The sequence below is a fragment of the Vanessa atalanta genome, chromosome 13, assembly GCF_905147765.1.
Source record: "Vanessa atalanta chromosome 13, ilVanAtal1.2, whole genome shotgun sequence".
In the NCBI taxonomy this organism is placed as follows: domain Eukaryota; kingdom Metazoa; phylum Arthropoda; class Insecta; order Lepidoptera; family Nymphalidae; genus Vanessa; species Vanessa atalanta.
In genome coordinates, this window is record NC_061883.1 from 7273394 (window position 1) to 7287177 (window position 13784).

The window sequence follows — 13784 nt, forward strand, 5'->3', positions numbered from 1 at the left end:
AAATATGGCACATCTTTAACATCGACCGCGCTCACATTCCTGACTCTCCGTGCGATCGTGACGACCGACGCGGTCGGCGAAGCACTCCCTGCGCCAACAAATTTCTGAATAATACCAATTAAAATACCGGTGGGAAGCGAATATTCGACGCCGGGCGCTCCGGCTGCTCCGAGTCGCTCGGCCGACCGCCGCACGCCGACTAAACTAGACGGACTCATTCGAATCGAAAGAGAACATAAAAATATATCAGTCTATAGAGCGAAGCGTTCACTCACTTAGCCTAGGAGCAGTCTGGGGTATAGACGGGGGTCCGCGAGGGCGCGGGGCGCGCGGGGCGACGAGGGGGCGCGGGGCGCGGACGCGCGGCGCTCAGCTGGGCGGAGGCGGCGCGCGCTGGCGGCGGTGGCGTGCGCACGCGCAGCACGCGTCGCCACGGCGTCGGCGCGCGCACGCCGCCCGCCCGCATCGCTTGCGGATGCACGTCACTTCGCCGTCCTGTATAAAGACAGATGCAATATGTAACAGTGTGAACCTTTTCAATTACATTAAAAGATTTACAGTCAGTGAATGTGACGTCACTACTAGTGACGTCACATTTATTAGTGACATCGCTTTAATTAACAAAAATGGTAAAATAAAATCTTAATGTCTAGAGCATTACTATTTGGTTAATTTTTATTTAAAACGACGAGTTCAAAATATATAAAAAAAATATAAAAGAATATATAAAAGGAAGGCTCCCTAAATATAATTAAATAATGTGAAAAACTTTATGGCGTTCTACCTTGCACCGGCACGTGACACATCTCTGTTCGCCGTGTGAATGTATTGATGGATGAACTTCTTTGCCATTAGGCAGGGGCCCGTCCGGAAACTTGCAACCGCCTTCCGCAAGAATTTCCTCTGCGGTTCGCGGCGCACCCTGATCTTTAGGCGTTTCTTCCTCTATTTTCTTTGCTTTGACCTGAAAAAAACATTAATTATAGCCTTATACAAATTTTACAAAATAAAAATAAAGAAACAATATTATACTCATATTATCCTTTACCTCTGGACAAACTCTGCAACACGCCTTTTTATCTGGTCTATATGCATCTTTTTCTGCGCATCTTAATGGCGGGCACCTAACACGTGGACATCTCACTTGTCGCGTCGGAAACTCGCATGTACATATCGCACACGTATCATAGCCTCCTGGTACTAAATATGGATGCCAAGAAGAACCAGGTGCATGATATTGTCCGGCAAGGTGACAACCATGTGATTCGTTCCAAACAGCACTAGTTGAATCTGAAAATAGAAAAAAATGGCCTTATTATAATTTTGAATATTGCTGTTCTTATTAGAATATTCTAATAACAATAGCCAAATGTCTTTGAAACAAATAATGTTATAAAATTAAATAGCACATTCACGAAAACAATAATAATAAATAATACATTTCGTATAACGATGATCGTTTGATCTTTAGGGTAGACCTATTTATAAGGAAAATCGAAGCGTTTGACTAGTGAATACTCTTTACCCGCTTCTGTGTACAACTAGTATATTGTATGCCTAAGTATTTATCAGACCATAGGTATATTATATATAAAAATATTTGACAAAAATATGACTTACTAGTGCAAATAGGGCAGCATTGTCCTGGGGGCTGTATCGTGGGCACGGCGCAATTTACAGGCGGACAGCGTACGGGGTCGCAACGCAGCACGCCGTGCACGCAACCACACATATGGCAAGACTAAAATAAATATTAGATTTATCATTTTTTACTCAACTACTTTGATCTAAAAGAAGGCTTAAGAATATGAAATGAATGTGAAAGAGATGATATATGTTCATCTACTCCGGCATATCTGCTTAATCTTATAATATCTTAAAAAGCAATGTTGTATGCTACCACGGCTATCCCCTGATCATCATTATATTTAGCATTTAGCAATTGCCAAAATAATATTTCCTTTTTTTGTACTTTTATTTAAAGTTATATTTTTTCATAAAATGGAAACTATATTTTTAAAACTGATAAAATGATAAATTGTTAGTTTCGGTGAATGTGAATTCCTTTTACTTATAAGATAATAATAACATCAGAAAAATATATAAAATCTGCTCAATGAAAGCGTGCGCTGAGATTAGAAATCTTATGGAGAAAATAATAATAACTTACCTCGGTCAACATCCATTGCGCACCGTCCTCATACGTTTTCCCGGCATAATAACACGAGGCTGTGTTAGAAAGTGAGTTGTCAGGTGGGGGCGAATTGACGTGCGTCGGCGCATAGTTTGCGCTCAATTCGTTGTCAGAATCGGGCACGGCTGGGAGACACGAGAGTGGCACGCTTATCTATATGACATAAAATAATAAGTTATTACTGTGCAATTTCTACTTTATAAAATTATCCAACGTTCTCTAATTGTCTAATTTTGTCAGAAGAAATTATACCAAACGAAGACACTAATTTTAGCCTAAGACAGTTTTTTTACTAATGTAAAGTTTTACTTGATACATATTTCGAGCTTAATATTAAAAAAAACTACTAAACAATATAACAATCTCATAAGTCGTTTTGGATGCCGCTACATAGAATTACGAGAAACTGTAACCTCTATTCACAGGTACATATTTAAATAACTGCATATCTCCTTGGTAATTATCCGTTGGAAATATCCATAGTAACCGAAGTTAGTTAGAAGGAAATCATCATCGTCGTGTATAATAATATAAACTAATGAAACTTCAGATAATAAACCAATGACTATTGAAAAAAGATGTTAACGCCATCTGTATCAAATGAACGATACTATATTGCGTAGCTTACCTTATTTGCATAACCTTAGCAGCGTGAAAATTTTAATGTCATAAGTAAATTAAAAATGGAATAAATTAATATTACATTCTTTTGTATACACACGGCTATATTACAATACTAGAAATATGAAGAAGATTAGTCAATGAATATCCTAAACGAAACCGGATTTATTGTTAAATAATAAGTAATATACTCGTATTCATGACATTAAAATGTAACAATATTTATTTTTTCTTTTTATTATACATTTTTACTTTTGTATGGTATGTTAAACTTTTATAAATGTTGTGTGCTCAGTAAGTATGTGATTATGTAGGTAATATATATGAATACATACGAATGTCTAAATGAGTCTATATTTTAAGTTAATTTGTATTTTCTTACGAATGATATTAATGTACATATTTCGATTGTACTAACAGTTTCTGTGTAAGGAACATAACTAATGCGGCACTAACTACGAGACTTAGGCAAACTTTAGGCTAAATTCAATGGCACTTGCACTGACAGTAAGACACATAATGACTACACCTAGTAACGTATAATATCTAATTAATTTACCTGTGGTAAACGCGTACGCAGGAATTCAGTGTCATTATCAGAAGCTCGAACATTAAGATACGCGTTGCCAGCGTTCAAAGCCGCTAGCTCCATCGCTGATGGTTCTAGAACAGAACCTTCAGCTCCTGCCAAAGCCCTAGGGCTCCCAGCTGCATGGCTGTCGAGCCACGCGGACCAGGAACCGGAGTAACCATTTATTACAACCTGAAATTTTTAAAACGAAATGATGTACCACTAGGTACATTACTAAAATATGCGCCTGATTATTTAAAAAAGCAATTAATTGGACGTTTATATTTGAGCAGACATATTATGTCAAACATTATAAAAATTGTTAAAAAAAAAACGTTACAGACACACCATAAGATTGAACTTTTATTGATACATGTATTTTGTTTAAAAATAACAATCACACTTTTTCATTTGGGTAGTTATTCCATGAGTTTTTCATTTGCTAACAGAAAATTTTAATGTAAATATCTACAAATTAAAAATTACCAAAGTATATAAGTGTATAAGTAGATACCTCATAATTCATTCCACATAAAGCATCAACAGACAGCCACGCGAGACCAGCGACCGGGTTGATCGAGGGAGACATGCGAACATCTGTGCGTCTTAACAGAGCTGGTCCAGAGCTAGCCGCGTCTGGTAAAGGTCGAGTCAGTAATCTGCCTCGTAACATTGGCGGACCTAAAAAAATAATCATGACATCAAGATAGTAACTTACAATTATCTTAGCTTCTTCACAACCAGAATAGTTCAGGCATCTGTGAAATGAATCTACATCCCTATACAGACCCAACATGTTTAGTAGAACGTTATTATTTATTGTATAAATTTCAAAATAATGTAACAAATTGTGTATCGATTATACCTGTATCTGAACCAATATGAACAGCAAGTTGATCTTCGTACAATGGAGGGAAAATGCGAGCGCTTGGTCTGGCTAGAACTCCAATTCTAGTATCTAATATCTCCACTTGCGAATGACGTTTGCTTTGTTCTTCTACTAGAGTAATCTTCGGATCTGCTATACTCAAATTCTCTATCTACAAAGATTAGAATTTATGAAAAAACAGATGGATATATTCGATATTCTAAACTTAAAATATCACCACTAATCCTCTATTTAGTAAAATGCTTATAAGCAAACCAATTATTTTATAAACTCCGTTCTAAATCTGCATACGAAAAACTGATGCAACAAATTTGGACAAGCAAATATAGAACTGAAATTCGACCGACCAAAAAAATCGACCTAGCTTAATTATTTATTAAATTAATTATTAAAATTAATCGCATTTGGATTTCATAATCATAATTGTCGTGAATATACAAGATGTTGATTACCTTAAGGTCATTTATACTACAAATATATATAATAATAAACGATTACTTATTTATAAGCGAGTCGAAAAGCGAGTGATTTTAATATCGTGTGTATATGAGCAAACAGAAATTAACTTAGTGAATCAGTAAAGGTTAATGAACTAGAACATTCTTAACGCCCTTGTCATTGAGTTACAATACAGGATCTGTATGAGAATTCATTTTGATTAATTCAATAACAAATACCGTATGAATTTGTTTTGAATACATTTACTGTACCAGTCAAAACAGATTTGTAAATAAACTATACAGACCGTAAAACAGACGCATAAAGAATCAAAATTGTTTGTTTTTTTTCTCTTTATTGAATTCGAAATAAAATTGATTATGACCCCATTCATTTATTTCATCTTAATTTTTAATATTACTTTTTTGTAGGATTATGAATATGCAAGTATAATTTATCTTTTACAAGATTTAAGACCTAACTAACTATTCTAAAAACTTCGGTGCAAAACGAAAGACAGCGAAGAAAAATTACTTTAAAAAAAAACTTTAATATTTTTTAATTTACCTGTATATCATACACAAGTGATCCATCCTTGTCAATATATAACAATGCCAGACCCTCGGGGGTAACAGCTGCAGGTGGTCTTTCAGCTATCAATGGTGCATGGAACACTTCACAAGCTGCTCTTTGCCTGACGCTACCAGATATGCGTCGTTCTGATGTGCGTAGAGCTTCCACGGATAGTAGCAAACGTCCTCTTGACAGTGATCGCAGTTCTGCAGCGGACACAGGCGTAGAAACTTCCAATATGTTTAATTCGTAACCCGGTTTGTTAACTTTTTGTATCTGAAAATAATATGATATCATTTATAAAAGCAATTTGTCTAATAATTTCTTAATGTTCTTTTTCGAAAACTATTTGAACCTCGAACCTCGTCAATAATCGTTTGATTTCTTTCCGGGAGCGTCAGCAGAACTCTTACGGATGGATCTCTTGTAGCAGGCATGAACACACCATTGTATATGATAGCCAAGTGCAAACTGGGGGCAGCCCCAGCAGCTCCCGTGACAACAGCTGTTCCTCCCCACCAACCTTCTTCTTGCCCTGGAGAGCGGTAATCATCGCAAGGTCCGTTACCGATCGTCGTAGGTATATGTTCTGGTTCAAGCAGAGACGTAAACATTTCCGTAGAAAGCGCTGGATATCTGTAATTTGAAATCATTAATCACAATATGAATAGAGCCATTATGGAGAAGATGATGTTACTGCATATGAACAAAGTAATAACAAATTCTAGAAATATTCCTATTCTATAGCAGAAGTTATTTAAGCCTTTTAACGTTTTTTTATAAATAAAATATATGTACGTTTAATATATCTACTTAATCGTACCTATTCTTATATCTGACGAAGTAGAGTGAGTTTCCGTTATTAATCACACGGTTAATTTAATACGAACAATGAGGCTACTCGTAACATCCTTGGAACATTGTTTCAAGGGTAAGCTTCATTGCATAGTAATGTATTGGGAATAGTATATATGTATATTATTTATATATATATAATACTAGCAGCTCCGCGTGGTTTCATCCTCGTTAAATGTTACTACTCCAGATTTTGTATAATCTATAACATTTTTCAATAAATGGACTATATAACGCAAAAAATGTTTTTACAAATCCGACTGGTAAATCCAGAGATTGACAATATCAAACAAACAATCAAACCAACTCTTAAATTTTGCATATTAAAATTGTTAATATGAAATTCGATAGAAAATATTTAATTTTAAATCCTCAAACTGTACAGTATGGCTATTCACAATAAACACTAATGTCCATTCTATAGATTATACTTTATTTAAAATAAGATAAAATAAAACACAAACAGTATTTTTCGCGTGCATTTATGTAAAATAACTGTAAAATGTAAACAGTAAATTAAGGTAATTGACTGACCGCGTGTATACCTAAGACACAAATGCTCCATACAGATGTAACGCATCCGATTGTAATGCATCGGAAACGTTAGTGCATATAAAGTTACATTACGCTTTATGAAAGCGCTCATATATACTATATTTTACGATTATTTGTTACAAGCACGCCTGACACGCATAGATATTAACGGGCCTTTAACGTATTTACACATACTCGCACTTTGTGCGTCATGCAGTACACTCCGTGTTGATAACATCTTTAAATATATACTACATATATGATATCGGTACCAAATTAAAAAAAAATGTTTCTACGTACAACATTAAAAGTTCTTAGCGTACCTATTTATTCGACCACTGAGAGCACTTTCCATCGAATTGTTACGCTCGTCACCCCAAATCAAGGCGACATACAAAGAGCCTTCTCTCAATAAGCGCTTATATTCCCGAGGCACTCGACGCCAGACGCCACACAACTGTAAACAAGGCAATTCATTGAGTCATCTAAGAGAAGTGATTGATTAAGTGAATTAAACAACAACAAACATTTTGCGATTTAATAATACCTTATCAGTTTTTTCCTCGTAAGTCTTATGAATTCCCGGCGCCCGTTTTAAAGGATGTTCAAGGAGCATACGTCCACCTCTGTCTAGGAAAGCTAAGGCTCGTGGTTGTAAAACCATAGATGGTCCGAGTAGAACCGACCAGAATAGGTGGCGACGTCGGAAGGTAAAGCGAGCGGTTGCTACGCCTGAAGCCACCGGGACTCCTGTCATGTCATCGCGCCGTATGCACAGCGGCGAACGACCGGTTAGCAAAGCGCCGAAATCTGAGAATAACATTTATGACATTTTGAGAAATTGTTAGTGCTAAGGAGAATTTATATATTAAGAAGGAAGGAATTTAAGAAAGAAATGATTTCTTACGTTTTGTACTCAGTTCCTCGTCTTCATTAGTCGTGATCACAACTGTTGGACTATCCTCTTGTACGACATCAGGAGCTGTAACAATACAACACTTAATAAAACTATTAGAAAAACAAAACCTAAAAAAAAGTTGAAGTATTTTTACAATATTCATTTAAACATCTCTGAAGTCTATATGCATTACTGAGTTATTAGGTACAGCATCAAAAGCTTTATCATGCTATTCACTGTCTCATAATAAAATGTCGTGCAATCAATTGATCGCAAGTAAGGACCAACGGGTAAGGGCCGATTCGCAAGACCTCACCGACCCATCCATTCGGGTTGATTGGATCAAATATTATTCAATCGTAACAGAATCGGCGTCCAGACGGCGACGGTGGAATTTGCCTTTTTCAATATTCTCTTGTTCTGCTTCACACGGAATTCGAGTTATGTCTTACGGCATTGTACATCATGCAGCTGATTTGACGACGAATTTGATAAATGTTCCTACCGCCTATAAATTCATTTTACCTACATTAATGTTTCGAGAATAAATATCTGATTAAGTTTATTTGTCCTAGTATTATCTCTTCCTGATATCTTAAGTAACTTTCTCAATTGAACAAAATTGAAATCTATAACGATTCATTTAGAATTTAACGAGTTATTTGAAACCAGCCAAGACTTTATACTGTTTTTAACTTAAGATATTTTATAAATATACATATATTCGAATATAGAAGAAATAAAAAAAGCTGCTATGTTAAGAAAATATGTATGAAATCGCTTGCTCACACATTACATCACAATAAACGTACACTAAAGTAATATAGGTTACTTCTAAGACTATGAATTATGTGTTTAATAAATCGTCTTATCATATCTTTCTCCGTAGGTAGTATGCGTTATACAAGCAATATCGAAGTAACCCTGGCAAACATTATGATGAGCTAGACCTGTTTACGCTCTGATATACCCATAGGTAGATTATGATCTAGTACAACTCGGCGCCAGTATTCATAATTCAATCTAAGAATTCATTTAATGCTCGAGACAGTCCTAAATTTATAGGCGGGTGGCGCCACACTGTGACGTGTAAGTCTACAGTACATGCAAATTCAAGAAATAGCTGGAATCGACAGGCGTAGACGTCCAATCGTTAGCATTAGAATCGATCAGTCATAAGTCATTGGCTTACTATAAATTAGTCGGTTGAAAATGAATGTTAATATCCCATTAATCCGTAAAATATATTCAGTTTAAATGCAGGTTAACATCTCGAGATGTTTTTTATCGTTATTATTGATAGTATAATTTTATCCGATAAACACATTTCTTATTTTTAACCGTTTTTTGTTATTTTTAGAAGAGAATTTCCGAAGGACGATGCCGAGCACCTTTGACTCGGCTTGCTGCGCGGCGCCGAGAACGTTAAGCGTCTATGTGCGCAATGAATATTTATAAACGTACACACACAACTTTAATAGAGAAAATCAGCTAAACTCAAGGTGCCTCGACGAATAGCGTCACTCATTAACGTCGTTCTAAAGTAAATTTAAACTTTTGAAAGTATCCTAGAGTAGAGACGTGACATGACTTCTAGTTAGAGACGAGTTAATTCCGAGTCCAATCGCGGTCTAATGTCTTTAGGCCTCTCCGACGCGGCGAGTTTTCCAATCGCGTGATGTAACCAGGCGCCGCTCTGACGACGTCGTTCACGACCGATACCATGAATAGACTGCGTACACGACACTTAAAACTATCAATAATTCGTAATAAAACAACGTAACAAAAAGTGTAACATTATCGATTTCAAGGAAAGTCCTTCCTATTTCAGCACAATCTAGTATCGATCAGCTTCCATGTTGTCTTGCAACGTAAAACTACGATATCGTATCACTCCACAAAACAATTTAGATTCTGTTCGCATTAATGTTTGCTTGAATTTTAAATATCGTAACTGTCTCCTGTAAATCACAAAACCAAACACGCACAGTCAAAAAAAAAACAAATGAACATTGTTTACGGGTGCTTGTGTTGACTTCTTAAATAGCAACACTCGATATCAATATAAGCAAACCTAATATATGCCAAGGAAAAAACAATTTAATCTCTTTACACTCAATCTTAAGTTCATAAACCTTTTATGTAAGGATAAGCTTTAGCGATAAAATGTAAATATTATTCTATAAAAACTCAATGAATACTTGAATATTATTATTATTCGTACTTGGTAATATTAATTTTATCGATATCCTCATGAAACGCGCGCTATTTAGATGGAGAGATCTGCAATAATAATTAATATTAAAATATTCGTAACCAATTCAGATTCGTGGATACATTACTGTGAATATTTTCGTGTAAGTCATTTAAAATTTGTTGTTTCCTAGATGTTTTTTTTTTTTTAATTTCAGTTAACAACGTAATTTATTGCGGAAAAAGATTAATTGCTAAATAAAAGACAAAAGCAAGGTCTTACGCAATTACGCGAAATTAATTCATTATGCAGCACCTTGACCTCCGCTGTATTGCCGTGAAGAGGTATTTCAGTAACGATACTATTCTGAACAAATGACGATGCACCGTATGACGTAACAGTGGAACTTACAACACGCGCCGTGACCGCGTCTCATGTCTTCTTGATTGACTGAACAGAAGCTGCGACTATGCCAACATTTCATCTTATTATTTTTAAATTTTTCACTAAAACATATATATCTGCTATTAATAACTAGTCGCTTACAATGATGTCTGCATGGAAGCAGAAGTTTCTCCTAAAATGTTTAGTTCGAGACCTACGCCTCCTTGATAATAAAAGAATAATATTCGATAATTTTAAAATACTTTCTGGTATCGAAATTAAATTATTATTAGAAATACCTTAAAGATGCAAGTAAAAAAACCTCATTATTTTTCCTTAAACCGCGTCCACACAAGTCATTTCATATATTTAAGTTACACCGCTCTGAGATTATATTTGTTATAGACGAGCTGGAGGTTCTAGTTCCCAGTGGATTCAAAAAGTACAGAAGCATCTCTTTCATGCTCATAATTTTAATTTGCAATTAATCACATGCTGAGCGAGCATGTGTCGGATGAAATTCTGGAAGCATAACCAAAACTTCTCCTCAAATCATTAGTAGTCAATTTCCCATTATTAGGTAATTTAAAGGTTTGTAATTTACGATTCCAGCCTTTTAAATTTATAATAAAGATCTTCAACTTCAATTACGTTCTTCAACATAATGTCCCACTATTTCAATCTGAACTCTCAGCTTGTTATTAACACAATTAAATTCGTTGCGCTTCAGTACTATAAATAGTAACAAAATGTGTGGCCTTATAAACTGACGTCTCACGTCACATAGTTTATTATCTTAGCAATATTTTTATTCACTTACATAAAACAATCAATTGAACTCCATCGAAACATTAAGTACTCGACCTAATTAACTGTTAACCTACATGCAGTTCAAACAAACTCGAGATAACATTGATATTGTATTATTCTATTTACAGTTTTCTTATCTGAATTTCATACTAAATCTCAAATATTAAATATATTATCCTTCAATAGACGATTGAAGAATCTATTTTACTAGCCCATAAATATGACATAACGCCGCTCCCTCAAAGATGCTTACGTATTTTATAATTATGTATATCATCTAAATCTTATTCAATATACCTACGATATTTTTTTAATAAATATTATGAAAGAAAAATATTTTAAGGAAAGTCAATTTTAAATATAATCTGTAGAATCTTAATTTTTCTTCATTGATGGAAATGTTTACATTTTATAGAAAAAAATAGCAAATACCTAACTAATCATAAGAGGCACTGACATCAATAAGTCATACCGCCCATATACCGATCATTTTGCTCATACTTGTGGTGATAGCTTGAAATCTCCGTATCCGAGGTGAGCTCAAAGTCTAATTGGCAGAGATTATGTTGAGACAAAGTGACAGAAAGTCGTCAGTAGTGACGGCATACAACTATCCCATTGAGATTGACAGCACCACACGGGCCGAGCCCTTATTTTGAATTCCCTCGACGCTGACTGGCGTGTTTGCAATCGGCTCTGTGCTAATTTATAGGTTATATTCGTAATGATTGTGGCAAAGAATGTTTATGGCACAAGGCGCGGTCTTATTGTTGTCGAGAGACATACCGCAGTGATCGTGCCCGCACACACGCCCGCATAACTGTCGCGCTATGAGAATGCAGTGAGCGTTGGCTCCGATTCAATGTCCATTTCCATAAAATATAATTTCATCTCGACATTCTCTTGATGTACCGAAGTTAATGTTTCCGCACGATCTATATTCACACTTACCGCGAATTGCATGAGTTCATGTAATGTTACTCGAAAAATAGGTCGCTATTGAATATGAAATAAAAAAGAATTATCCGCCCACTCGATTAAATGCACAGTAAGCGAGTATAAACAACGCCAGAGTTGCAAATTTTACTGCTAACTATAATGGTTCGATACGTACTTTGAATATATCGTACAACTGAGAATCGGTGCCTTAACACCACGTTTCCCATGTACGGTCGCGCTGAACGAGGCATTGTACCGCCTGCGGTATTTCTTCGGCGGCCTATGCACCTCCGTTTACGGACGACCACTTAACCAAAAAAGTAGAACAACAATCCACGTCCGTGCTGTTTACAAGACGTGCAACACGTCGACCGCATTGTCCTGCGGTGAAACGCTAGCGATTTGCATTTAACGCCTACAAGGTCCGAACAACCCTGCGCGGTTCTCTCTGCGCCCGAAGCTCATGAATTTCTCTTATAAGTACCCATTGAATAGTACCTTTATAATTTTCAATTTGAAATAGTTTATCGTTATCAATTAATGCTTAGAAGTATCATAGATTAATCATTTAGATTCGTGATCGTGATCGTTACAAATTGAAACAAAGAAATAACTGAGATATTAATCTATAATTAATATAAAATAATTTCAGAAAACATTAAATTTACTGTATATTACGGACGTCGTATCGCAATTTTTATACGGAAGTGCGACACAAGTAAGTTTATTAACCTTTTACTTGTAAGCGATGTATAACAAATTAATATATTATTTATCTTAACAAAAACATAAACAATGATGAAACCATTATCAATGACAGCTGTTGTATTAAAGAGTACGTGAAATATTTTTTTGATATCTACGTTAATAAATTTTAGTACTCTAGAGATATAACCATCAACGGTTGCTATTTTTCCTGTTATTTTCTATAAGTGAATCGTTCTAAAAATTTTAAAGCGAAAGATTATAAATCATACCGGATGCAATATGTCATTTTAAACTAATCCATTGAATTAGTCATTAACTTATCACAAATATAACGGGGTACATATATACACTTTTCGTCATTTTATGTTAACATAAAATAGTGTTTGTTCTTTTAACTGAACAAATACATTGACGAGTTGTCTCCATGCGTAACTTGAGATCTGACCATTTGCAATATTGACTGAAATGTAAATCGCAACAAATTTAGAATTTTACTTTATAAAAACTATAGCAGAGTTCAATATCTACCCATACTACTTTAGTAAGTGGGTAAGGTATTCTGTACAGAAATAAAAAACTAAAATCGGCTGAAACTATTCAGTGTTCGGTAGTTCCCGATGTATTATAAAAATGATTAGTAGAGCCCTAGTACCTAGTCATATATTATAAATATTATTGAAGATAACATTTTTAAACTATTATGTATTATATGACAAACCAATGACTAAGATTACTATTTACATCTTGGATTTTATATTTTTGAATATTATCGAATAGAAATCCGGAATGTAGATTCTACCGGTTTACTCGATAGAATATACATTGCGGACCGGTGGTAGCTTTATGTTTAATACTTCTTGATTATTTATTTTAGTGTTCTAAGCGGCCATGATTTATACAATAACTATTTTTATTTGTATATAATTAAGATCTTAATATTAATAAAAAAAAGTAATGATCAATAATTGAGCGACAGCTACGTTGACAGGTATAAAAAAAATGTATAATAAATCTATAATATGCCTTCATAGAACATTGAAAATATTCAAGCAAGCACATGTGAGTTTATATAACTTATTTTTCATTTTTGAACATTTTATTTTTTTAAATAAAAATTCGTATTTATGAAGTCTAACACAAAACGCAAATAAAGGAAACTTTTACAACTTTCGACTA

General features: G+C 34.8%; 1 protein-coding gene across 1 annotated transcript in view; it reads right to left on the minus strand.

Moving 5' to 3' along the window:
* Window positions 1–369: 369 nt before the first annotated feature.
* The window catches only part of LOC125068355 (dorsal-ventral patterning protein Sog), a 70296-nt gene continuing 56881 nt past the window's right edge, over window positions 370–13784 (minus strand). Inside the window, exons 4-16 of the mRNA XM_047677456.1 lie at window positions 7583–7657; window positions 7223–7485; window positions 6999–7132; window positions 5649–5922; window positions 5281–5562; window positions 4252–4426; window positions 3901–4067; window positions 3375–3578; window positions 2171–2347; window positions 1621–1741; window positions 1049–1290; window positions 785–964; window positions 370–495 (exon numbers count right to left, since the gene is read on the minus strand). Of these exons, the coding sequence (XP_047533412.1) occupies window positions 370–495; window positions 785–964; window positions 1049–1290; window positions 1621–1741; window positions 2171–2347; window positions 3375–3578; window positions 3901–4067; window positions 4252–4426; window positions 5281–5562; window positions 5649–5922; window positions 6999–7132; window positions 7223–7485; window positions 7583–7657 (2420 nt within the window). The remainder of the gene's footprint in view (window positions 496–784; window positions 965–1048; window positions 1291–1620; window positions 1742–2170; window positions 2348–3374; window positions 3579–3900; window positions 4068–4251; window positions 4427–5280; window positions 5563–5648; window positions 5923–6998; window positions 7133–7222; window positions 7486–7582; window positions 7658–13784) is intronic.